The following is a 25,781-nucleotide window of genomic DNA, read 5'->3' as shown; positions in this document are numbered from 1 at the left end:
ATGAATTCGTTTTTCCCTTACTTTCGACCTGGGCAGAGGGACGCCGCTTATGCTGCCTTCGCCCAACTCTCAGAGTCTGAACAGGCAGTCCGAGAAGAGAGCCAGTTAAACCTTTGCCGAGACACGCTAGAGGAGACCCTTTTAATTCTACACCCTGAATGTCACTTAGCATTGAAGCTGCAAGATGCTCTGGATGAGATTCGGCGTCGGTCTCTGGCTATGCTATCTAGGGACAATAGCGAGCAGCGCAGTAGCGACTTGGATCCACACCAATCACCACGTTCAATCAGCGATGATTGTGAATACAAACACCTCGACAAAATATCGTGCACTCCAGATCGTTCTTGCGATGCACCGATGTCAAACATTGAGATGACTGTTGTTGAGGATAACAACAACGCCGTAGCAGCACCAGTATTCAGAGCTGTAACGCCCGTGAATCGACCCGCGATCTTGAATGACAACATTCAGAAACCCCTACATGCAGGAAAGAAGCACTCGCTAGAGGTCAACATGCCCGCCGCAAAGCGACGAAAAGTGAGGGGCAATCAGCTCTCAGATTAGATGTATCGGATATTTCAAAGTAGGAGAGGAGATGAATGCTACAGCAAGCTAGTCAGTTAACATCACAACATCACATATCTTTCTGGTACCAGATCTATATAGAGATACAAATGCCTTGAGTTTTTCATGATGATATCTTCGTGACTAATGTGGTTAGCTCTTTAAGAACCATTGGCACGGTATTGAGTTGCCGCTACCTAGTTTTGACTATCTATTTGTTCGGTTGAAACTTAACCCAGTATGCCAGATCAATGCATCATCGCCATGCCAACCGTTAGGCCGGGATGAGTTCTCCGGTAGCGTACATGACATTCTTTGCCGTCGAGTTAAGCTGTAACATACTACCTAAGCCACCTGGACAGTGTGGTTGATTACTTATGGTGAGATCCAAGTCGCATTTCTAGTCGATTCCATACTTGCAGACCAAGTCATAAATGTTATATAATTCGTAGTTCTGTGCGACCCAGCTTGTAGGCTTGCTAATACAGGATGAGACGTAATTCATACTATTCGCGGCTGACAGAGGCAGTTTACCGTCTTTGAGTAGATGTTGACATTTTGATGTATCTACAATCTCATAAGACATCTGAATTCCCCCACCCAAATGGGAGTCCTCCACAGCAGATGTACCGAATACCAGGTAGTTCCAAGCATCGTAAGAGATATCGATGCGAAGGAGATGAAGGAACCGCCCATTATTTGCGACTTTGACGCATATACCGTCGCACCCGACCTCTAAGGGCCAGTAGGCGATCCGATTCGTATCGACTTTGCAACCCAAGACTCCAATGGAGCTAGAATATTGGTCATGGGGAGTAATGGATACGACGTTGTGAGTATTGGGAAGTGTGGTGTGAGCCTCTGAGATCCAAAATGCAGCAGTGCAGACCAAGAGAGGTAGCCAAAGTCGGGATACCGGCATCACGTCCAGAGTCAACGATATCATGTTTGATGCCATGGATGGGCATTGACGGGCCCCTGATCAATAAATGAACAGCGATATGGACCCGATAGATTGCTGCGCTTTGTTGTCAGATGCCACAAATAACAAGGGTGTTGGCGAGATGCATACAAGTTTCTTCTTACCTGGCCTCCCCGGGTGGGCTCACTGACTGTCGCCGTTGGACTAAGTATATTTAGGTACCCACGAGTCCTTTTCGAGTTGCTTGACGTATATAAGTATAACTGATGTAATTTCGTAGAATGTTTTGCGTCATATTTTCTAGATATAACCACAAAGCGGAGTCCACAACCAAGTAAGGCGCACAAAAGTGGGATGTGTCTGTGCAGTATGCTATAGAGAGGTGCAGGCTGGATCTCAGTCACCAAGAATATATTATAGGTCTCAGAAGGATTGAATAGATCTCATTGCACGAATTCGGCCAGTTTAGGATTTAAAGTATCTTCCTGGTAGTATACATATCAACGCACTATTTTGTTTTTAATTTTATCTTCGTTATATACGCTCAAGGGCAAATCAAGGGGTGAGTACATATATATATATGCGGCATCATATGTTGCTGTCAAGTCAAAGTCGAATCAAATAAACAATCTCATTACTATGCGTTCTGTCCCAATTCTTGTCTGCCTACTAGGAATCTCGCTTGCCACTGCACTCCGTATTATGCCACGCTCGCAAAAACCAGATGCAACACCAGAAGGTTTTCTTAAAGCAGGCCCCGGTGGCATTGATGCGATCGAAATTACTCCAAAGAATCTACTTGCTGGGACGTCAGGCAATCCCAAAGCTCCTGTTTTGAAACATCGTGCTCCTGACTCTGCTTCCTTGATGGTAAAACTGATTAATAACCTGGATAGGGCGACTGTGAGAGCTTACATATCCGGTCTGGATGCTACTGGTAAGGTTTTCTTTCTCTCCCCCAACGGTAAGCTTGTCTACCCCAAGTCAAAAGAGCCTCATGTATCAAGCGAGATTACGGAAGACATTACCTTATCCTTAGGCTCCAAGAATCAGACTCTCGACGTATCACTCCCTCCATTTATTCGCTCAGGTCGCGTCTACTTTGCAGACAGCGACCTCCGTTTCTTTGTTGTCAACAATGGAGGAGGCGATAGCGTGGTCCAACCTTCGGTTACCAATCTACAAGATCCCAATGCAGACGTGAACTGGGGATTCGTAGAATTGACCTATATGAATGGTTTATGATATGCTAACATCAGTTATGTTGATTTTGTCGGTATAGTGCTTGGCATAATGCTCACTGAAAAGGATGGTAGTACCCAGACCACTGCGGGGCTGGTAGCTGATGCTGTTACCAAGATTTGTAATGACTTAATGAAACTGAGAGAAACTGACCATCGTGATTGGGCATCACTCTGTATTGCGAACGCGGAGGGGAAGACTGTGCGTGTCCTCTCCCCGGGAAATCGGCACGAGGTCGAAGCTCAACTGTTCAACGACTATTGGGATACCTATGTAAACGAGGTATGGAAGAAGTACGCAACACAAGACCTCGTCATCGACACCCAGTCAAATGCCAGCCAGGTCAAGTGTAGAGTTTCGGACAATCAGCTCGTCTGCGAAGGAAGCGATCGTGGCTTCGCCAAACCTACCAGTAAAGATATCTGGGGCTGTAACAGCGGCCCGTTTGCTATCTCCGAAGGTGATACATCAATCCATGCAGCTATAGTCCCCCGAATCTGTGCCGCATTTGTTCGATCAACGCTTCTGCTCGATGGAGGTGACATCCAGCCGAGCTTAGGTCAGGGTTCCTACTATACAGTCAATCCTACTAATCACTACAGCCGCATTGTTCATTCTTATGAGGTTGATGGTAGAGGTTACGCCTTTCCTTATGATGACGTTAACCCTGATGGTAATGAGGATGCGTCTGGGGTTGTGAGTTCGAATAACGTCCAGTCTTTAGCCATCTATGTTGGCGCGCCACCTTCACTTGGCTAAGCTCACTAAGTAATAAGTCAGATACCTTTGTATCTATTCGCTGTACTGATATAATTCGTCTAACTATAAAGGTCAGGCAGCTTCGCATAGGTCTTGTACCCCCCACCAAAGATGTAGGAACTGGAACCATACACAAACCGGCACCCAGGTGACAGCGGCGAATGGCTTCAGTCACAGCGCCGATTGTAAGGATAAATGGAAATTACTTGATACATAGTTGGTTTTAGTTTCGATGTGAAATCGCGACCAGCGGCAAGCAAAGGCGTAGAAGTAGAAAGGAACTTGGTTGAAGCATTTAAAGAGACATGGGATTATTGGTGGAGTGACATGCAGATAGCTATAGAGATCGATCATTCTTCTTCGCTCATCGGCCGGCATATGGGTCCAGTCTGCAGTAAGAGAGAGGTGGACACCAGTGGGAGAGACGAAAAAGGTGGTGGGCATTATGACAAAACGAAGCGCGGAGCAAATCATCAGGAATCACGGTTTCAAGCTAGCGAAAAATCACCACGATTGTGCTATGTCACCTGTAACGTGAATGACGCTCTTGAAAACGAACAAGAAGGTGCGGTTTACATTTTTTTCATTTTGCAATCGTAGTGGGGGTATGTAAGTGTATTTGAATTTCTATTAGTAAAAAGATTGAGATACCTTTTTACTTAGTTCATAACTCAAGTCAAGTAACGATGGCTGACCTGATCGGACAAACTGAATAGGCGCATGATAATTGGCTGCATTATTTTCCATTTATCGCGGTACAGTGAGCCTCCGAAGTCCCTTTTCCTGTAGATGGCTTTCTAGAAGCAGAGGAAGTCAGTCAGTGGCTTGCTATACAACGGTATTGTATATATCCAGAAGCGAGGTGATTTGATCCTCCATTTCCTGGCAGGGCGGTGAATACGACAGTCGATCCAAGCTTTCTTAAGCGGTGTCAAACGCCTCTCTACTCTGCATTGATACCCTCACATTATCGTATTGAGGCGTATCCACCGGATGGCACCTTTGCTTTGGGCTGACCATGGATCAGCCCAGAAATGGCTAGCTGATTCGATGCCTGACGTGTTATCCTCTATCTGTATGGATGGGTAGTGATCAATCGGATATTCTATACAGAATGCCTCGAGTGGCCTACTTCTTCTTCCATCACAAAAAGGATGGCATTTGGATCGGGTTTGCTGTAAGCCAACCAAAGTCATGTGTTAAGTAGGGCAAGGGTGAGTATAGTGAAAGACCGCAAGGGTCGGTGAAACATGGTGGTGTAAATGCTGACTGTGGTGCAAATGCTGACTGTGGTGCGAGCATGCTGTGCGGTGGACCAGCAAAGTCGAGACAATCTTTCATCAACGTTTCTTCCCAAGCTGATATGCCCGTGCAGTCCGTGAAAGGCATCAAGTCCATACTGCTGTCGAAGCTCCACGGCAACGTATCGCAAGATTGTACGTCAGGCGTGCCAATCCTGGTGCTCTTGCTAGGCTCGATCGCCGTAACTGATGAGGAGCTTGCTTCTGGTAGCGTCAAAGCTGTCGAAATCACTTCTTTTACCGGCAAAACGGGCTCTTGGCTCTTATTTCTGGATTCAGTGGCCGCATTTGTATCCTTATACGGCTGTGGCTCTGCCGGATCGAAGACATATTCAGCGCCCTTCTCGCTTTCGATGATGGAAAGGGATACCCTACAGCCTGTGAGAATAGACAGCTCATACGCCTTCTTGAAAAGTCCTTCTTTCCTCTTCTTAAAGGTCGTTCTTCTGGCGCTTTCATTAGGTATCTTCTTGATTTCGATTCTTCTACGACCCATATTGGCTCAATCAAAGCTATCTAAACTTTCAACGTTGGTGCGAATGACTCCTAAATAGAAAATGGCCATGACACAAACTAGGGAGGATCGGAGGAGGGTCAATGTTGTTATTCCATCAAAGGGGCGTAGAGTGAGCGAAACACACTATGGAATGAAGTAAAGGTAGTCCATTATTCGGCCGGAATGTGACAACTGATGCGTCATCACTACCCCCGACGTTATCGTTGCCAAGTCTGGGACCTGGATTGTTACCAACGACAACAACATCAGCAACGCTGTGACCGATTATTTTTAGATACCTTGAGCCTTGGCGCTCGTTGGTCGTGGTAAGTGACTCGTCGACATGCATGAGATGCTATTATTAGTTTCTATAACTAGTTTTGTTGCGAATCATACAGAGTGTAGTTCTCTTCATCTCGAGCGAACATAAAGTATAATTGATTGTCTCGTTCCAGTGTGAACTAATGAACTTGTGTCTATGCAATTAAACTTAGAGAGCATTATCATATGTCACAAGTGCTATTGCTATGGATTCATTGCCTCCAAAAGTGTATTGGATGCTGATAGATTATCTGTCTGTCAGTGATCTACACAGCCTGGTGAGCTGCAGCAAGTCAACTCACAAAAAGACCAAACCAATGCTTTATCGTGTACTACGCCTTCATTTCGACAATGGAAACTTAAAGCCACAGACGCTGTTACTATTAAGGACTCTAATGCATAGTCCGGAGCTCATGAAGTTCGTGAGGTCCGTGGAATTTTTGAATACGGGATCTGGTATCTGGACACAGGGGCATTCTCAACTTCTAAGTCTTATACTAGTGAGGATGAACTTACGACCCGAGCTAGTCACAGCTTTCTCTACCACCTCTTCCTGGGTTCCACTTAATACATACTTCGGTGGCCTCAATTCCATAACCTATGCAGGCACCGTATCGGCCACTCAGCTTGAATGGCTTCGTTGGCATCTGTCCAATTGCAAACAGATATCCCATCTCCATATACGACTTTCTAAGCGCGGATCTAATTACCACTTACCCCTGTTGAGGACTACCGGCCTAGATTTTTTGAGTGAACTCTGTCTTGAAAACTGTGCATTAGAACATTTTGTTCCAGAAGAATCCTGGAGGCTAAGGTGGCTTGATCTTAGATACTGCTCAGGTACCGAGATGTTCATGCATAGACTATTATCAGGTCACCAGCTGCAGCTTTTGAAAGTGCTTCGCCTTTCTGGGCGATTATCACGAAGAACATTTCTGTCTTTGCTCGTTTCATTGGAGGAGAATCATCGCCTAGAAGAGTTATCTCTTCGCCTAGAAAGCCTACCCCAACTAGTAGGACAAGAAGGCTACGGCAGGTCGCTAGCTCCTTCGAAGCTAGGAGACTCTTGTCAAAGATTACGGTCCAGAATTCTAGGCCACCTCGAAACACACGGGCCCAGGTTGCGATCAGCCACAATAGATATTCGACAGGATATAGATTTCTGTATGCCCTCTATGCTATTCACAGTTCAAGACATCGTGATGATAATCAAATCTTGTCCCTCTGTAGAGTTCTTAGGCTTACCCATCGACTTTCATGATTTATTCTCGAACCAAGCCGGGTCTATAAATTACCCAGTCAAACTCCAAGCACTGCATCTGAGGGGAGAGTACGGCGCTTTCAGTGAGATGGCTAAGAACACGACTACACTGGTTAACCTGTTCCACGCACCTCCAAGCTTCCAAATATTTGTAGGTTATGGTAAAATGCTTAAAGCTATTTATACACCCTCCTCAGGGTATCCGTTGTACTCAAGAGTTACCAAAATTCAAAAATCAAATTATTGTTTGGATTTATGAGCAAACAGGGTTCTGTAGGTTCCGCCATTACTAGCCACGAGGTTTTGGAGCGCAACGACGCCGTAGCGGTTATTTCCAGAGGCTTACGAAGATACAGGCTGTCATATCATGCTGAAAAGGACATGTGACAAACCAGGCAACAGCTAACGACATCTGTGTGAACTCGTCGTCCCGCTTAGTACCCCTTTTCTATGTGTGTTCACATTACATTTGCATGAATCCTCAAAACTTAAAAGGACTTTCCGCTTGGTCTTTCAGTAACTACTAAATATAAACGAGTAACAAATGATCAATTGATAAAGTGCACGGTGTCAGAGGCGCCAATATAATCAAGAACTGAAGACAATAGGTCAAAAATATAAACTCGAAGCAAACAAATATTCGTATCTGAAGCATAGAAAGATTGAAAATGTTGTATGGCCCAAAGAAGCCACCTCTCGAGCAACAAGAGAGCATCTAACGTCACACGATCTTTGTATGACGCTTATTCGAGAGCGTAGTACTGTGTAAAGTCAATGTCAGGCTGAGCTCTCACCAGTACAATCCGTTTGATTCCCCCTCTCGTTCTGCGGCATTTGCGCATCAGTATCTAAAAAATAACACGTTAATATCAATAAAACGCTGCCTTTATTGCATAAGCCGGTGTCGCGGGGGCCCAAGTTCAGCCAATCGGCACATCTACCAATTTCACTCTAGGGTGGGTCAAAAAGATTGTAAACTTGTAGTTCAAAGTCCCATATAAATTCATTGAGACACGTAATCTGAAAAGAACCCATATTGAGTTCAGCCGTAACAGAAATTCAAAAGGCCCACTTAACGCGTCACGCTACGCGTCTTTATGGTATCAACATTCCTTCCATGCGATGACCATCTCGTGCTCAAGCGACTCGGGATAGTTACTGTGAAAGGCATGTCACAGTAGAGGCCGGGCACATTATGAACGACATGGTCAGAAAAAGAGGACGGAAAGCTGAGACGACTTGTTGATTTGTATGGCCGTGAGTGGACGAATATCGCCGTAAGATTAAGCCTACACTCTTCGGAAGAATGTCACAGGCGGTTCCATCAATAACTGAAACCAACCATCCATCACATCCCAGTCAATTCGTTTGTGGCTCTTGACAAAGCGTTAAGGGTCAAGACAATGGCCATTACTAGACTAGAATTAGCCAGAAAATTAGAAGTTGCAGTAATAGGCACATCAAGAATTGGCCGTACTCTCGTCCTGGCGTCTGATATCCCAGCCTAAGAATTCTTGACGATGACAACGATGACATCACGGAACAATGCAATGCATCTGGAAACCAGTCCAAATCAACACCTCCTGGTTACAGTATGTCACCAAGACCTTGCCCGGAAACGTGAGGAAAGGCTCATCGAGCTTTGGGTGCCTGGAAGATAAAGGAATCGCTGAAAAGAGATCCGCGAATGAGCATGGTGGCTATACTCAATCCATCACTGACAAGTAAGCGATGATGCTGGCCTGGTCAGAGCAGCGTAGCACAAATTGACAGCTTGTTCTGCTTTTTACGGTACAATCGTATTTGATGCTCGACGACTCTATGCCCAGAGGTGGTGTTTCATACAATATTGTATGTCCAATAGCACTTCTATTCTACGACCACCGTTTCCAACGAGGGTAGCTTTCCGAAACTTTCTATTTTAGGTACACTGGATTGGCATGTAAAAGAAAAAGTGAAAAGAAATAGTCTCACGGGTACAGCCCCTCACACTGTGCCGATGGAGACCAAATTATGCAACCCGGTTTTCAGTCCCCCAGGTGCAACGAAACGGGCGCTGACAATCATCCTATTTCTAATGATCATGCTTTTGCATCGTCTATTGGAAGGACGTTGAGGCACCAAGTACTACTCCATATTTGTGAAGCCCGGGGAATACACCTAGCTGACGAACATGGTCAAGATAACAGAGATTCAACGATCTGTAGAAGGACGATAAAAATTGGCTGTTTGACCTTGTATCAGTCATTATTGACTAGAAACGGCCACCGTACAGCATCCACTACAAGGCGCGCGGTCTTGCATTTGATTTCACGGTGCATCCCTGTCGCATATTTTTCTTTACCCAATAAAATTAGCTATCAGCTATGTTTAGTTCAAAGAGAGAGGTAGATTGTGTCCCTTTTTCTCGCATGGAAATTCAGCTTGTACTGTTCGCCCGCGTAAACATAAAAGAGATGTCTCATGGCAAACATCCAGTTGTCGTGCCCCAGAACATCCCCACTGCAAATGGCCACATCCAAGAGACCAATGAGGACCTTTCCAGCGTCGCGAAACTTGTGCGAATTTCAATTGCCAAGTTACATCCGCAGACATCGTAGTTCAAACGATGAACACAATTTAAAAGCGACCGCACTCCATAATAATTCGATTCCCCGTAGTGAAAAGCTTCTGAAGGCGCTGGAGATGTTTTGGCCGCCAAGAGTGTCTAATGTGTCACCGAAGCCTCGCCTGTGAATTACAGCTATAAGCTCACTTCGACGGCGGAGTAGATGATGGAAATCATCACGGAGATCCAGAATCAATTCAACTGTTACCACCCAAAAGGATACTTGCTGCAAAGTTGAGAAGTTATGGGTGTACTGTTACACTAGGCGTCATGATAGCCAAAGCTCGATTTAGCCAGAAACCTACTTTCATATGACATGACTTCTACTGCCGTGCTGTCTACTGGTTACTTGCATCGGCTAACTTCTGCAGAATAATTGGCTGCCGGCGGATGGACAGCGATCACAATACCCGACGTCGGATGAAATATGGAAGAGTAGAGCTGGGGAAGAAAGAAAAAAGAAAGCAGCCACTGATGGAGAGTCCATGCATTGAGACTTTAACAATAAATCCTAGCCCCATTGTGTATGTCTTTAAACAAATATCCAAAACCAACGTCTCTTGGGCCTCACTCCAAAACACTTCGGCCCCGCCAATAAGGCCTTTCTCTTCCTGTTAGTTGATTATTGTCACATGGAGTACGATTGGAATCTGAAAGAATCTATCATACGCAACCGACTAGCGGTGTAGATCGAAGACTGAGAAGATGTCATGTGAAGCACGCAACCGTAAAATCATGTTGTATCTATTACGTAGGGTTTGTTATACCGGGGGGGGTTAGTGAAGGTGCACTCATATGCACGGCTTGAGTCCTGACCATCAGTTAGCCCTGGCTTTTTCTTGAAGAAACTTGATGAATTGGTTGTAATATTTCTTGTGTACCTCTACTCTTCATATCTAGGTTCTATTCTTTTCTAGCTGAGGCTTTTACTGCCGAAGCCTATCGAAGAACATCCCTTGCCAAAGACTCAAAGCCTGCGACAGCTATGTGTATAATGCTATTAAAACATTTATCTCAGATAAGCTAATACTATTACTTATTAACTTAGGCAATTATGCCCAATCAGAGGGCTGCCATTTATTTATATGCACCAGGGACAGTACTGTAAGATTCTTATGTAAACTGACGCTATGTGTGTATCAAGGCAACCGCCTTTCTATCTTTAACAATAACAGTCACTCACTCGATCGAAGAATACTAATAATATCCTGGAAGGCTATAACCTGTCACTTAACGATTTAGATTAAAGGTCAAAAGGCGGTCGGTTGGACCTTTTTAATTAGGTCTCGCATGTAGCTTACAAAAGGACCTTAGTATGGAATAGAGATCCGTAGAGCTTTTATTCACCATCTTCTCGTTAGAAAAGATAGAAATTATGAAATTTGAAAACTATTTAGGACTTATCCTTTACAGTTCTTATAAGTCAAGCATAAAGCATTACCTCTTGCCACTAGAGCATATATGCTTCATTTAAATTGAAGTCTTTCTGGAATTATAGCTATAGAACTATTTCTTTATCTTTTCAATTTTGTTTTTAAAAAAAAAGAATTAAAAAAAAGGAAAGAAAAAGTAATAAGCTTCCACTAGTAGTAAATAGGATTAAGTCTAAGGTGTTTGCTCTATACCTAGCCTCCTGCAGTAACCTAAGTTACAAGTTTAGTCCCAAAGCAATGACCTTAAATTTTCTCCAACAACTAATAGAAGTTAGACAAGGAATACAACAAATGTGCTGAAAGGTCTTAGCAGAAATGGAAATGCCAGCAACAAACTTACAATACTGTTTTCCTCGCGACGGATTCTTCTCAAGGTATTGACTAATGACGGATCTCATACATGTCTTTGTATCGTGATCTATGGTCAGTTTTCCTGTCAATAAGGGTGGCAAATCAAGGTCATGGACTGGATTCTGGTCGCCGATGACAATGACAATAACAACAACGTATCCTGCTTTCCAAGAGCTTAGCTCATTTCTAAGATGGCCAAAAAACGGAGATAGAATGTATGATCTCGTGGTAAACCAAATTAACCGACTTTTGAAACATGGGCTATTCTTGGGCTCTAGAAGTCGTTGCCGCCATTTGAAGCAAGAGTAACCCTCGAATATGCCACTCTCTGTTGCGATGATGTCAAGGTCTTTTGCCAGATACGTGTAGGGAGATAATGGTGCACGGAGAAGCCCATCGCATGTGACTCTTACTTCTTCTCTGGTAGTCCTACTCCCAGGTCTTTCTTCAATGGCAGAAGGCGGCAAGAGTATTGTAGCTTCGTACTGCGAGCTATCTTGTCCCGTAACCCATGCAACTCTGTAGAACGTCCCGCGACTCTTTATGTAAAAGTCATGCTTACTATCAGGTACTCGAACTTTCAACTCTACGTATCGCCTCGCATTACCTTTGGGGGTGGCATTTTCAATACTACCTGGACGCCAGAGACCATGAATTCCAGTCGCCCCAAGGCCTATAATGCTCAGTCCAAGCAATAAAGACGCAGTAGACTGCAAGAGATGGATCATGCCACTTAGGATGCTTATGATCCCAACAATGCCGTGGAATGTTCTCCGGACCCTTGTTTGCATGCGAATGGCGAGGTACAGGCTGACACACAATGCCACACTGGTCTGCAAGGAAACAGTCAATGCCTTAGATTCATTTCATCGGGCCCACACGACTTGCCATAAACCCCATGATCCAACCTATCAGTGTATTCCAAGACGCTAGGCGATTTGGTTTAGCAGTAACCCGTTCTGCGAAGCATAGAACTACTTACTGAGACCTGACGTGAGGAAAAGTGAAAGGCCGACGTGGATTACAGTTTCAAGCAAGGCGATCCATGCAAACAAGCCGTGTGCCCAGAGCACTTGCTGTCTGCTGTGACGCAACACTTTGACCAGAATAATTTCGTGAGATCCAAACAAAAATAGAGGAAACAGGTTTGTGAGTGCTAATTTTCCGGAGCAGAGAACGACTCCACGGATTGGTTCGTCAGCTCTGGAGGCATGCCCAAGTGCAATGAGATTTTGAATTGCGATCAGAATTGATATGAGCGCTCTCGTGATGCGTGGGGGAGCGAAACCACTTTGATCAGAGTCGTCAGCTTCCAGCAAAGCCGTATATGACTTCTTGACGTTGTACTCGATCATCTGACATAAGCTATCCGCCTTTTTCTCCTCCGCTCTTCGTATATTGATCTTGTCGACGAGTGCCAGACGCAACTTCGGCACCCGGGAGCAGAGAATCCAAACGCAAAAACTCACCAGATAGAAACAAGATACTAAGAATTCCATGCAGAGAACTGTTCTCCTTCGGCCACGGGTTATGGTTATAAGAATGTCAATAAACTCCAGACGCTTTAGTGCAGGGTTCTTTTGCTATGTTACAAGTTGAGTAATGCTAAAGATAGAGCAACGTGCACGTTTAGAGGCTGTTGCATTTTGTCCTTCTCTCAACTAAAGGCTCTATTTTTAGTGACGTGCTGTACGCTTTGGGTTTCAGTATTGATATCGGTGAACCTGTACGCTCTGTGTAGGTGTAGAGCTGAGTTTCAAAGCGATTGTTATTAGGCGCTCTGGAACCTGGTGGCCATGTCCCAGTGAACCAATAAGTTCGTCACGTTCCGCATCTGCATCGATATTCGCAATACTGGCTGTAGCTTGTCTGTAAATTCGAAGTCGGTACCTTTGACCCTTCAGAAGCCAGAAATACCCGATTCATCCCATCTTTTCAATGTTCGCCGTCCAGAGAATCACAGAGATAATGCGTGTTTTTGCTCTTGCCACTGGTTTCGCGGCCATTGTCCAGGCTCCCGCTGTCCGTGCCCAGTACACCCTGAGTAATAGATACGATTCATCCAACTTCTTCAGCACTTTTGACTTCTTTAACGAAGAGGATCCCACTCACGGATTCGTCGAGTACGTTGACGCAACCACTGCAAAGTCTCAAGGCCTTGTGGCGTATGTCGACAATGCTATATACATGGGCGTCGATTACAAAACCCAAAATCCTCAGAACGGTCGCAAATCTGTCCGCGTGCACTCTCAACAGACTTTCACTCACGGTCTGTTCATTGCCGACATTGCTCATATGCCGGGAAGTATTGCGGGGGTATGGCCCGCGTTCTGGATGTTTGGACCTGACTGGCCTACATCGGGCGAGATCGATATAGTGGAGGGCGTAAACACCCAAATCCATAATAGTATCTATCTGCATACTGGGCCGGGCTGTGTCTTCACCAACGAGGGTAGCGACGAGAGCGATAATTTACTGGTTCAGGACTGTAGTGCACCGGGAGGCTGTGGTCAGATTACGGCAGAGAGTCAGAGCTATGGCGACGGCTTCAATAGTATTAATGGCGGTGTTTATGCGACTGAGTGGACATCTGAGTATATCGCTGTTTGGTTTTTCCAGCGTGATCGTATTCCCGGCGATATCCGATCCGGAGTTCCTGATCCTTTGTCTTGGGGTCCGGCTACGGCTAGGTTCAACGGTAGTGACGGCTGCCACATTGATGATCACTTCAAAGGCCACCGTATCGTCTTTGACATTACGTTTTGTGGCGATTGGGCTGGCTCTCCTGAGGTGTGGTATTCAAATCCTCAGACAGCGGCTCTAGGCGAGTGCAAAAACTACATCGCTTCCAATCCATCCCACCTACGGGAAGCCTACTGGCTCATCAAGAGCATCGAAGTGTACCAACAAGGTAGCCAATAAGCTATATCCAGTTTTCTTCCTTTCTTCCCTCCTTTCTTTAGTTTCTATCCCCTTTATTTGCCCCTTTATTTTCTCCTTCTCGCCATCTATGTAAATACCGCCAATATTGGCTATATTTGGGGTTTTTATGTATCGTCCAAGATTTCTCCAGGCGCTGACGTAGTACCTGTTAACTTAATCAAAGCCCAGTTGAGGATTCGGCCAGAGGATAGGGTATATTTGACAGCCAAGTTAGCAACGTATCTAAGGAGGTGTAACTATGATGTAAAGTGCAACACGCCAAGACTGTGAAATGGTCCGAGGTTTGCATACTTTGCGCCACGCAGACGCATCATCAATTAGCGCGACCTATAAGAGACTTTCGCGAGTCAATTGTTGACATTTTGATAAGTTTGTCAGCTACAAAATTAGAAAATGAAATGTGAATTCCCCGCTTTTCAACCAGTCTCACTTGTGACCAAGTCCTTGTTCATGTGCAATTAAGTACAGTACAGGGATACTATGATATGTGTTTGATGCAATTATGGACTTGCGTGACCACACATTATGTGGCTTCAGCCAAGGCTTGGAGGCATCTCACTTGTCATGAATGGTTGGCTGAATAACAGCAAGACAGGTTCCGATGCCATATGCTAACTATGTGTCTTTAACCCGATCCAATGGCTATCAGACGACGTCTGACAGAGAGCCGTCTCCCGGATGCATCCCGACTGCCAATTAAAATAGGGACTGAATGTCTGTACTAGACGTCGAGATTATCTTGCTTACCCTGCTCGCATCACACGTGAGGCGTGCCGATAAATGGTAAAATGAATGAACGAGTCGGGGCGCAGCAATATAGTGATCTATCCGTGCTTGTGTAGTCACATGCGAAACTTCCTAGTCGATAAAGATAGCGAGGGCCATGAAGCCTTGTTGCTCCAGCTCGACAGAACGAGAATTTGTGCCAGACTTGGGACGGTACAGGATCTCCATTCTTGAAATTAATCCGTATCCTCATTATGCTGCGCTCAGTTTATCATAAAAGCCGTAGATTTCTTCATGATATGCTTGTTCCAGAGCTTAGAGTTATTGACATGTGCTCGAATATAACTCGAGCAATATGAAGTCACCCTGGCGCAATCTTCTAATTCTAACAGCTGCTGTAGCATCGGGCTGCAGCGTCGGTCTCCTGTTGCATGTTGTACTCAATGAAAGAATAAAAACTCGCGGCATAGAAACGCTTCAAATCAAGGTACCCACTATCCCATCAACTGTCATAAACCTCCAACGCGGTCACGACAGGGGGGTCGACCCAATTAAAATGGCGCAAATAAAAGGTACATCTCCCCCCACCTAAATTAGCCTATGGTAGAAGTCCCAACAATCCTTCGAGTTACAAATCGCTACATCGCACTTGTCGCATCCCTTCCATGATTGCCGCGGCCGCCTTGGCCTCCTTCTGTTGCCGCTCACACCTGCTAAGGGCTTTTTTTTTGGCTTTTTGACCTAACCTCCCCAACCCGAAGGCCCTGACAAGGAATGCAGTCTGATTTTTTCCCTCTTGAGACGTAATTGTGCTGTTGAACAGGCGTAAATTCGTCCCCCGCTCGAAACCTTTGCCGCGACTGACTGTCATGGTGGAAAGCCTTGAAGATATCATTATAAAGCCGCTCACGCCACTCAACCTGACTCGTATATCTCTTCCAACTTGGCTGCCCGTGAAGCTGAAGAATATAGCTATTCACAAGGATAACCTCTAAGAGGAAGTGCCAAGTTAGGGCCTGCCAAGCACCCCGGCGGACAGGGTGATCATAGCTGTGATATGACCTCAATTGGTCGCCTCGATCTACATGATTCATCTCATTATTGTACTCAGCGGCAACTGTAGGAATGCTAATTAGCTTGACGGTCTCATCACCAAAGAAACGCTGTATCGGCCGTGCCCGGATGTGGTCTGTTGACGGCTTCTTCCTCTTACACTCAATTCTCTCGTTCCCCTTAAAAACGGTCGACATAAACAACACGAGAGCATTATCCTTCCACGCGATTTGGTTGACCTAGGACGAAGAGAGAACTTAGTAAGGGAATCATATATAATTCTATCTTAGTTACTTACCTGATTATCAGCTGTTGGTATGACCCGGATCTCATTAAACTCATAGCCTGATTTCCCTAACTTATCCTTGTTTTTTGAGACTGCGAGGTCTTTATAGATACCGCAGTTAGCACGGGCTGTGCCTGTAGCCCCGTGGCCGTGCTGACGAAGGGAGAGAAAGAGGTCGGACGACGAGAAGAGGTTATCCATAAAGACGTGGTATACGGCCGGCGGCAGCATATTGATAAGGGAAATAACCACGCTCTGAGTCGAGTTCAGAGGGATGACCTTATCCCTATTAGTCATAACCTCTATCACCTCCTTAACCTCCTCAACCTCCCGCGGCCTCGCCGGCCTGCCTCTGCCTCCTCTGCCTCTGCCTCTTCCCACTCCAGTCCTCCTCTTCTTAGTAGGTTCAACACCTACAGGGCCGTATTTTAGACCGGGCTGGTGCCAAATCCACCGTAAAAAGAAGCCCTTTTGGGCTACAACCCAAACCTTGAACCCCGTGTTGATCGGCTTGTTCTGTACCGTGGTTTTCTGGTGAGATCTCCCCTCATATTGGATCATGCCCTCATCCACAGCGAGATGAGAGCCCGGCTCTAAGAGCTGCGTTGATACGTATTGTATAAGATCAGACCACGGTTGTGCGCATTGGAATACCTCAGGGAAGCGTTCATCAGGTACGAATTCGGTGTGGTCAAAGGGTCGGAGGTGGCGATGAAGAAGCTGAAACTTATTGTAGGTCATAAACTTGATGATAGAGTAGGTAGGACGCTGGTCCCCAAGCAAAGAGGTTTTCCAATAGTCCTCGATCCTAGTTTCCTTGTGGAGACCAATATAAATCAGGATTCCAAGCCAGATGTATACATCGGAGACCTTGAGCCTCGTCCACTTTTGCAGCCTTGAGCCATCTTTCAGTTCGTGGTTTTGGCTGTCAATGACGCCGCTCCCATGCAAGCTGGCGACCCAGTTGTTGGTGTATTCAACCCAGCTTTCGACTAGGGAAACAGGCACAAAGAGCTGGAAGAGCTGTAGTGGCTCCTGGGGCAGTGGGTTGACCTTAAGGTCGCGAGGCGGCACGTTGAAAGGTTGAAAGTTGAAGCCGCGGTCTTCAGCTGGGGGAAACTCAGGCCGGCATGTACTATCAGCCGCTTGCTCGCGTCTGCTGTTTTCTTCTGTTATGAAACTATTATCATCATAGATATTGACTGCCGGTATCTTAGGAGGTATCTTTCGGGAGGGCATTGCAATGAGCAAAATGAATTATGTGCGATTTTAGCTGTGAAGGTCAGAGGGGTTTTTGGGTTCCCCACAGGTACCGTCACGATGACAGGGGTGATGTGGGGCGAGGTACGGAATGGAGGTTTATGACAGTTGATGGGATAGTGTCTCGCTTCGACTTGGGTGATGTTACAAACCGAGTACCGGAAGCTGCGTCCAAGATTGAAGAAGGAGCAAGTCGAGTAGTGGAAGACGTATCTTCGAAAGCTACTGCTATCTCAAAGGCTCTGGAGAACATACCAACCCAAGTGACTCTTGGTATGGACCAAGTATGCTGGCATGCCTCCAAGACCAAATGCACGCCTATCTGGAAAGGCCCAGACGAATGGTTTCCCGGTCCATTAGCACAGTTTTTCAAGCTCGACAATCATCCAGTGTATCTTGCTCTCATAAAATACAACATAAGAGTAGGCACTGCTGTGTCGTTAGCCGTCTACCTTTTTGCCATATCGGTCTTCATCGGTTGGCTAGTCGCGAGTTTATGGCCGAGGAATAGGAACAGCAGCGCAAGTCTAAAGAAGATGAAGGAAATGGAGAAAATTTTGTTTCGCCACATGGGAAAGATTATCAGTGTCATCGGCTTTTGCATCGTCGCTCCGCTCATACTGAATATTCTAGTCCTGTATATCATCGACACGGTCCTAGGAAAATTCACTATCACGGGGCTAACAAGAATACCTGGAGACCTCTCTATGTTGTTTACCATTTCATTGTTTCTTGCTGTCACATCTTTAGTTTGTTTAGTTTGTTTCCATCATGTGGTGACGAAGATTGCCCTACCTCCGCCTCCGCCGCGCCCCTAAGGTTCAGCAGCTCGAATTGACTTGACTTTTGCTGCGAGGCATCAGGCAGCTAGAAGGCGTACCTAGGAAGCCCCAGGCAATTGCATGACAGGCCAAGAATCAAGTAATCCTCACCAAGACCCACCTCCACTACCGTCCCCCAGCAACCATGTCGCTGCTACCTATTCTTGACTATATCACTTCCTCTGCAGTAGATCCTACACTTGACACCGTTTTTAAAGACGAGGTCAATTTAGGATAGAGTACAACGAGTGAACCAAGGTCACGCAAGTTTGTCTTGATATGCCAACCTCGGTGCACTATTCCTTATCTACATAAGCTCTATCATTGTCCAGTCTGGCTCTAGCGCTGCACAACAGACCTTCAGCAGATCTTCAATGGTACTCATTGCCAACGGCCGCCCGGCACAGAGTCTAGATTCCAAAAGTGCATCGTAGAGGGCCTTCGTATCTACCTTTTGGATCGAACGTGGTCCGTTGGCGCCTATAACTGCACCATATATAATCTGGTTTTGCTTAGCCGAGTAGCTTGAGTCACAGAGTTCGCGCTGCAGATGGGCTTCTTCCCCTCCCACTGCCTCAAGTAAAATTCGTATCAATGCAATGCAATGTAAGGCTAGATCGATATCGTCTTGATCCAATGACGCGAGCCTCTGGTACTCCATCTCGTCAACTTCGGACAAAGTGGCTACAATTTCTGTATCGCTCAGACCTAGAAGAGCTTTCGCTATAGAGTCATCGTATCTCTCAAGTAAAGTCAAGCCTAGGAGCTGAAGGCAGAGACAAAACTGTCTCTGGACATCTCTAGCTGATTCCTGTGATGCGTTAGTCGATATTCATCTTTACATGCACATAATTATCCATCGAACCGCAAGGACTCTGCCTAACGTCATCCACTCGAATAGCAAGTGCACAGCCTGGTAGTTGATTGCCGTGTATGCGGATGCAGGGACTTGACTCCGGGCAGACGAACCGCTGGGTTTCATAGTGTAGCTCTGTCCTCTTAAAATTCCCAAATAAGAGTATCAAATGCTCCATAGTGTCATCTCGAGGAGCCCGTTGTTTATTAAAATTGTAGAGCCTAAGCCTTGTCAGCCCCCGCCAAAGAGTGAGTCAACAAGTCGATATCTGCCGAAGGACTGTAGACTGCATGCAACGCGCTTCAAGATCATAAAGAAAGGGCGTGTGAAATACGAGAACAAGGTTTTCTTTTTGTGGAGGGCGGGGTTGTGAAAGGAGCGAAACGACGAATCAGAGTAGGGCATCCCCTCTACGTTGGCCCCGCATTTTGTGTAATCCGTTACGTGACACAAATCGCATGGTTGTGGTATCCGACAAACAATTGGCTATATTTAGTAACAACTTGATGATTGATTTTTGGATTGTAGTTACCATGTAGGTCGACACACCATGCTCTCATTCACTTTCTATTGCGAAATAGAGTAATTCTTATCAGGCGTGTGACAGTGACTTTGGCGTACAAATTGGCGTACAAAGTTGTCAGATATAAAAACCACTCATGCATTGCTCTAAGTGGGGATCCTCATTTTTGTGGCATGTGGTGTAGTTGGTAAAAATCTAACAATTAAGAGTCTCATTGCCTCAACCAATTTTTTTTAATACCTTGAAGAACCCTCTTTCTCATACATAATGTCCCTATCCAAGCCCCAAAAGGAAGGTCTTACGGCTACCCTCTCTAAGCCTGAGGACTTCCTCAACTGGGAGCATGAATTCCTCCTTCAGGCCCATCGTCTTGGTCTTCAGCAGCACCTCAAAAGCAAGACATTCCTCGGAGACGAACCAGCTATCCCGGATATAAGAAAACGCAGATATACGAAGACCGCTACAGCCCAACGAACAATCCGGTCTCATACTGCTGAATCTCAAGACGGCGCCCCAGACGACATTCAGGAAACGGCAAATGGAACATGGTCTATCTCTGACCTAACAGACCAAGGCCAGAAGATCTTCCAGCAGGATTTAACCTTTTATCAGCTACAAGAGAAGGTTTTCGAAAAAACAGAAAACCGCTCTTGGAACCCTTCAAGACTGGGTTATCCGTACGGTCTCTCCTAGCCTGATTCAAACCTGCTGTCAGTCAAATGAATCAATATACGAATGGCACAGGAACCTTCGTGCCAGGTGTGGAAGGACCGAGGAAGATGAAACGAAGGATGCCAGAAATAGGTATCTTACATTACTAAGAACTGCCCCAAAGACGGTCAGCCAAGCAGCATTCAAGTGGCTAGATCAATGGGAAGAGGCAATGGCGAAAGGGCGACAACGAGAGGTCCCTGAAACGCTCCACAACAGTGCGTGGGCCTGGGACTTCTTCAGTGTCACCACACACATCTTGCCCAGCTGGACTGCCTCATACAAAATCTCTTCAAAGACCCTATTGCAAAACAGGGCCCTCTCATACCGAGATGTAGGGAACGCCTTCCGAAATGAGCTCCAAGATGCAGAAGCCACGAAGGGCCGAGTGGCCCGCGGTGCGTTTTCTGCGAGCTATGCTGGGGAGGATCCCCAGGATGATGAAGGGGACGCCCACATCATTGAAGGTCAGTATCCATCTTCGAAGAAGGGAGAAAGAAAACGCCAGAGGTCTCCTGAGAAGAGACAGGAATGCCCGGCGTGTGGGTTATCCCACGAACTTGCGAAATGCTTCTATGTCTTTCCAAATCAGGCATGGAAGGGATTCAAGCCCCGAGAGAGGATCCAAAAGAAGGTGAAAGAAGCTCTCAAGGAAGACTCAGACCTGGAGGCCCAGGTAAAAGCCCTCACACGGAAGAAGGCCAGGACCTCAAAAGACAGAAACTTGATGCAGCCAACAAAGGAAGAAAACTCAGACCAATGACTGTACGGCCGACCAATCGCCGAAATCAAGGCCGCCTTTGCAGCCCAAAGGGATAACTATCCCTTACGGAACTCCGTGATCCTCGACCCCGGAGCTACTATCTCAATCACAAACAGTGCCAACAGACTAGCGAGATTCCAGCCGGCTATTCCAGGCGACTTCATCTGGGCTGGAGACCGAAGATTACCCATCTTAGGCTACGGAACCATGATCATCAGGCTCACAGGAACCCGAGTCCTAATGCTTGAAGATGTAGCTTATTGCCCTCGGCTCCTTACGACCCTAGTCTCCCTACGTCAACTACGAAAGAAAGGCTTCTATTGGGATAATAGGTGTAACCCAACGACCCTCCGACGACTCGACCGAACGATTGCATGCACAATCCATGACCTATACGGCCAGTATGTCATCGAATACCAGTCAGAATGCTTCCCAAAAGCAGCCTTTGTGGCCCACAGATTCAGCTCTTACACAAAGAAGGCCCCTTTGACGGGAGAAGCTATCCGCTGGCACAGTCGCCTAGGGCACCCGGGACCACAAGCTCTGGAACATCTTATCTCTGCCTCTCAGGGGGTGCGAATACGAGGACCAACCACTGTTGAATGCGACGCCTGTGGCATATCGAAGATCAAGAGACAAATCAGACGAGCCCCAAGACAATCCGATCAGAAGGCCGGCGAGCGTATCGCCATTGACTTCCATGACTACCAAGAAGGCATAGGCGGCTATACCTCACAGATGTTGTTAACCTGCCGAGCTACGGGTTACATCTGGGATTACTACCTCACAGCCCGGACGACAGAAGCTATTATCACCGCTTTCAAATCCTTCCTAAGTCATCTGGAAGTCCAACACGGCCTCAAGGTCAAAGTCATCGAATGTGATAACGAGATCACGGAGATCAAGCCGAAAATCGGAGACTTCCTGAGGAATAGAGCTATCATCATCGAGCCCTCGGCCCCATACACACAAGCCCAGAATGGAGGTGCCGAACGCTCAGGGGGTGTAGTCAAGGACAAGGAAAGGGCTATGCGAACAGGCGCAAAGCTTCCTCACCAGCTGTGGCCAGAAATTGGAAGGACAGCAGTTTATCTGTACAACCGAACGCCGAACTACGCATCAGGCTGGAAAACGCCATATGATCAACTGCATACAGCATCAGCCAAAGCAGCAGGGATTCCACAGCCGAAGAAACAGCCGGATCAAACACACCTACGGGCATTTGGCTGCAAGGCCTATGCAATGACCTCAGATGCCCAGCAGAAGGTCAATCGCAAGATGCGGCTTAAGCCCAAAGGTTGGATCGGCTTCCTAGTGGGATATAGGTCCTCGAACATCTATAGGATCTGGATCCCCACAATCAACCGGATAGTCAACACTCGAGACGTCATATTTAATGAAGACGAAGGCTGCAACGGAGACTGGGAAAGCTTTAAAGATGAACTACTCGAAGCTGACCTAGAAGAAATTGCCAAGTTCGTACAAGGATCCTCCCTGCCGGAACAAGACGACAACGAACAAGCAGAACAGGTTGAAGACTGTATTGAAGTGGCCCTTCCAACAACCACCCTAGCAGATGAAAGCAGCCCTATTACAGAAGAAACAGAAGACTTCATCGTGGCAACTGCCCTAGAAAACAGCCTCAAACAGTCAGAAGACTCTGATATCCTTCCAACACCTCCAGTCACACCACTGTCAGCTCTACTAGCGCACAGTTCCAGGGCCTTATCAGACGAAGGAAACAAAACAGTCTCATGGCAAGCGGCCTTCCTAGCCGGAACAAAGTCCCCTCTCCAGACCTCAATCGAAAGGAAGCTCCGACAAGGGGTGAAAATGCATCGAAACTCCCTACCGCCGCCCCCGACGAAACATCAAGACCTAAAGCATCACCCTTTTGGAATGCTCTTTCAAGAGGCTGAAGAAAGCCACCTTCAGAGTCACAAGGAAATGAGGTCCTGGACTGAGATTCGAAAGAAAGACGCTCGAGCCGTTGGCCAACAAGTCCTTGGCTGTATGTGGGTATACGTTTACAAGTTCGATAAACACGGCCGATTTCAGAAATGCAAGGCACGGCTAGTGGTCAGAGGAGACCAACAAGCTAAGGGAAGGTTGCAAGAGACATATGCAGCTACCCTAGCCGGAAGGTCTTTCCGGACCCTGATAGCCATTGCGGCCAGATTTGACCTAGAGATGGTCCAATACGATGTGGTCAACGCCTTCGTAAACGCCCCAATTGACCAGGATATTTTCATGCACATGGCCCCGGGGTATAAGAAAACAGCAACTATCCTGAAGCTCAACAAGGCCCTGTACGGACTACGAGCCTCTCCCTTGCTATGGCAGAAAGAACTCTCGAAGACCCTCCTAGAGATAGGCTACACACAGATTCCTCACGAACCTTGTTGTTTCAAGAAGGAAGGAGTCCTCTTCTTCTTTTACGTTGACGATGTTATCATCGCTTACAGGAAGGCCCGGAAAGACAAGGCCGATGAATTGACTAGACAGCTTGGATCAAAATACAAGCTAACAGGAGGAGACCCCGTGCAATGGTTCCTAGGAATGGAAGTCATACGGGACCGACCTGCAAGGAAGATTTGGCTGTCTCAAACAGCCTACATTGACAAAATCGCAAATCTAGCTAACAAGGGAACATCTACAGTACCAATGACTCAAACAGAGCTACGACCTCAAACAGGGCTAGCAGCCCCGGCAGAAATTCAACGATATCAACGCAAAGTCGGCTCGATCCTCTATATCGCCGTTAACACCCGGCCTGACATAGCCTTCGCCACCTCCAGGCTGGCCCGATTTCTTGTCAACCCTGGCCAAGAACACCAAGACGCCGCCGACCGCGTTATCCACTACCTCTCACACACAAGGCACCGAGCCCTACGATTCGGAGGACCCGGAGGTCTTACAGTTGCTAGTGACGCTTCTTTTGCCGATAACACCCTTGATCGGAAAAGCTCCCAAGCGTACACTATCCGACTATTCGACGGGTTGATCGGCTGGAGAGCTAGCAAGCAGAATACAGTCACCACATCCACAACAGAGGCAGAGCTCCTAGCCCTGGCACAGGCTGCTAAAGAATCCCTCTATGTGAGTCGGCTGTTGAAAGAGCTTACAGTTCAGATGGATGATCCGACTATCCGTATCGACTGCGACAACACTCAAACTATCAACCTTGTGGCCGCCGAAATCGCTACTTTGAAGACTAAGTTGCGGCACGTGGATATTCACAACCACTGGCTGAGACAGGAGGTCCAAGGAGGGAGAATTCAAGTCAAATACACCAAATCGACGGATATGATCGCAGACGGATTAACAAAGGCCCTGCCGGCAGGCAAATGGAACCGCTTCCTCTATCAACTTGGCCTGGAAGATATTCAGAAAAAAAAACAGCAGTATAGCCGGAAGCAAGAAGGAATAGAAGCGAGGCTCCAGAAGATAGAAGACTGCCTAGGAAATGCAGGCTCAACTGGGACCTATTGAGCCTGAGGGGGTGTGTTGAATGTTGGAGGGTTCACCCTCAACTTCAGGATTAAGGTTCAGGATTAAAGTTTGAAGTCCTAAACTTAAATCGTAGGACTTTCATCTAGGACTTTCTAGGACTCAAGTCCTAGAAGGAACCAGTCGAAGATATAAGGTCTCAATAGTCCTTCGATTGCGACAGAATCAAGAAATATACACGATTCACCTTAATATCTGACAATTAAGAGTCTCAGTGCCTCTCGGGCGAGTCACCTCTTGACGTTCTGGGTTCGATTCCCAGCACCCGCACCCTTAAGTAAATTCTCAATAGGTAGAGAGGTTGTGTCATACTTCTAACAAGGGGGTCACTCACACTTCAGGTTCTAGGTTCGAGTCCTAGCTTATTGGGCAGCTGGAGTGACCAAAGTCATTCCAGCTGAGGGGGTGTGTCAGATATAAAAACCACTCATGCATTGCTCTAAGTGGGGATCCTCATTTTTGTGGCATGTGGTGTAGTTGGTAAAAATCTAACAAAAGTACATCTTCAGATTTCTAGTTTAATGCCCCATGTAGGCAGCCATACAATCAGCATGTCAGCATTATCAGCCGGGTACAGAAATATTCTCAGCACTGCAAGTACCTATGACTCAGAGCGCACCCACCAGCCTCTTTTATCTCCTAACAGTCTCCTAATCCTGCCTGCTTCCATCCAACATTTCACGCTTTACGGGACCCTTAGATATTGGATAGAAATTATCGATGTATTTAATAGTGTAAAGACCTACATCACCTCGTTGAAGTTGAAATTTTGAGCCGAGGTTGGATGCGTTTTCCATTGACTTTTGGCGTCATGCTTTCACTTCTGTCCGCATCTTTATCTTTCCGGGATAGGACTAACCTAAATACTTGAAAATAAATACAAATAGGACAACGCTTTTTGTTCTCTTCATCAGAAGAGCTCAAATATCCCTCCGGATTAGATCTGAGATTGGATGGGTTCAAGAACCTAACCTACAAGGTTAATAATTCGACCTTTGGCGCTTACCCTAGACTCAGTGAATGTCTACTGCCCAGGTTGAACCAATCAGAGACATTGTTAGCTTCATCGGT

The 25,781-nt window shown here is 46.5% G+C and overlaps 9 protein-coding genes across 9 annotated transcripts; 5 read left to right on the top strand and 4 right to left on the bottom strand.

Annotated features, from left to right (window-relative positions):
- BKA55DRAFT_540917 (uncharacterized protein) lies at positions 1-564 on the top strand (the record flags this gene model as incomplete). Its single annotated transcript, XM_046190316.1, has 1 exon — positions 1-564. The coding sequence occupies one exon, from the start codon at positions 1-3 to the stop codon at positions 562-564; it is 564 nt and encodes a 187-aa protein (XP_046048277.1).
- Positions 565-838: 274 nt separating this feature from the next.
- BKA55DRAFT_595248 (uncharacterized protein) lies at positions 839-1,486 on the bottom strand (the record flags this gene model as incomplete). The annotated part of the gene is made up of 2 exons (XM_046195774.1): positions 839-938; positions 981-1,486. The coding sequence occupies 2 exons, from the start codon at positions 1,484-1,486 to the stop codon at positions 839-841; spliced, it is 606 nt and encodes a 201-aa protein (XP_046048276.1).
- A 639-nt stretch (positions 1,487-2,125) lies between these two features.
- Positions 2,126-3,487, top strand: BKA55DRAFT_595247 (uncharacterized protein; the record flags this gene model as incomplete). Its single annotated transcript, XM_046195773.1, has 2 exons — positions 2,126-2,723; positions 2,769-3,487. 2 exons carry the CDS (start codon positions 2,126-2,128, stop codon positions 3,485-3,487), a joined length of 1,317 nt encoding a protein of 438 aa, XP_046048275.1.
- Positions 3,488-4,449: 962 nt separating this feature from the next.
- On the bottom strand, positions 4,450-5,284 carry BKA55DRAFT_514630 (uncharacterized protein; the record flags this gene model as incomplete). The annotated part of the gene is made up of 3 exons (XM_046187981.1): positions 4,450-4,560; positions 4,620-4,662; positions 4,776-5,284. The coding sequence occupies 3 exons, from the start codon at positions 5,282-5,284 to the stop codon at positions 4,450-4,452; spliced, it is 663 nt and encodes a 220-aa protein (XP_046048274.1).
- A 527-nt stretch (positions 5,285-5,811) lies between these two features.
- Positions 5,812-7,125, top strand: BKA55DRAFT_514480 (uncharacterized protein; the record flags this gene model as incomplete). The annotated part of the gene is made up of 2 exons (XM_046187969.1): positions 5,812-6,023; positions 6,357-7,125. 2 exons carry the CDS (start codon positions 5,812-5,814, stop codon positions 7,123-7,125), a joined length of 981 nt encoding a protein of 326 aa, XP_046048273.1.
- A 3,815-nt stretch (positions 7,126-10,940) lies between these two features.
- Positions 10,941-12,757, bottom strand: BKA55DRAFT_595245 (uncharacterized protein; the record flags this gene model as incomplete). The annotated part of the gene is made up of 5 exons (XM_046195772.1): positions 10,941-10,972; positions 11,253-11,288; positions 11,506-12,091; positions 12,138-12,166; positions 12,241-12,757. 5 exons carry the CDS (start codon positions 12,755-12,757, stop codon positions 10,941-10,943), a joined length of 1,200 nt encoding a protein of 399 aa, XP_046048272.1.
- A 469-nt stretch (positions 12,758-13,226) lies between these two features.
- On the top strand, positions 13,227-14,180 carry BKA55DRAFT_514798 (concanavalin A-like lectin/glucanase domain-containing protein; the record flags this gene model as incomplete). The annotated part of the gene is made up of 1 exon (XM_046187989.1): positions 13,227-14,180. One exon carries the CDS (start codon positions 13,227-13,229, stop codon positions 14,178-14,180), a length of 954 nt encoding a protein of 317 aa, XP_046048271.1.
- Positions 14,181-17,627: 3,447 nt separating this feature from the next.
- Positions 17,628-18,037, top strand: BKA55DRAFT_514713 (uncharacterized protein; the record flags this gene model as incomplete). The annotated part of the gene is made up of 2 exons (XM_046187986.1): positions 17,628-17,917; positions 17,971-18,037. 2 exons carry the CDS (start codon positions 17,628-17,630, stop codon positions 18,035-18,037), a joined length of 357 nt encoding a protein of 118 aa, XP_046048270.1.
- Positions 18,038-18,654: 617 nt separating this feature from the next.
- BKA55DRAFT_514615 (uncharacterized protein) lies at positions 18,655-19,329 on the bottom strand (the record flags this gene model as incomplete). The annotated part of the gene is made up of 2 exons (XM_046187980.1): positions 18,655-19,158; positions 19,213-19,329. 2 exons carry the CDS (start codon positions 19,327-19,329, stop codon positions 18,655-18,657), a joined length of 621 nt encoding a protein of 206 aa, XP_046048269.1.
- Between the last annotated feature and the right edge of the window lie 6,452 nt (positions 19,330-25,781).

The sequence above is a fragment of the Fusarium redolens genome (genome assembly GCF_020744475.1).
Source record: "Fusarium redolens strain MPI-CAGE-AT-0023 chromosome Unknown BKA55scaffold_10, whole genome shotgun sequence".
Taxonomy (NCBI): domain Eukaryota; kingdom Fungi; phylum Ascomycota; class Sordariomycetes; order Hypocreales; family Nectriaceae; genus Fusarium; species Fusarium redolens.
The sequence above is the reverse complement of the archived record's forward strand: the minus strand, read 5'-3'. Positions and strand labels throughout refer to the sequence as shown.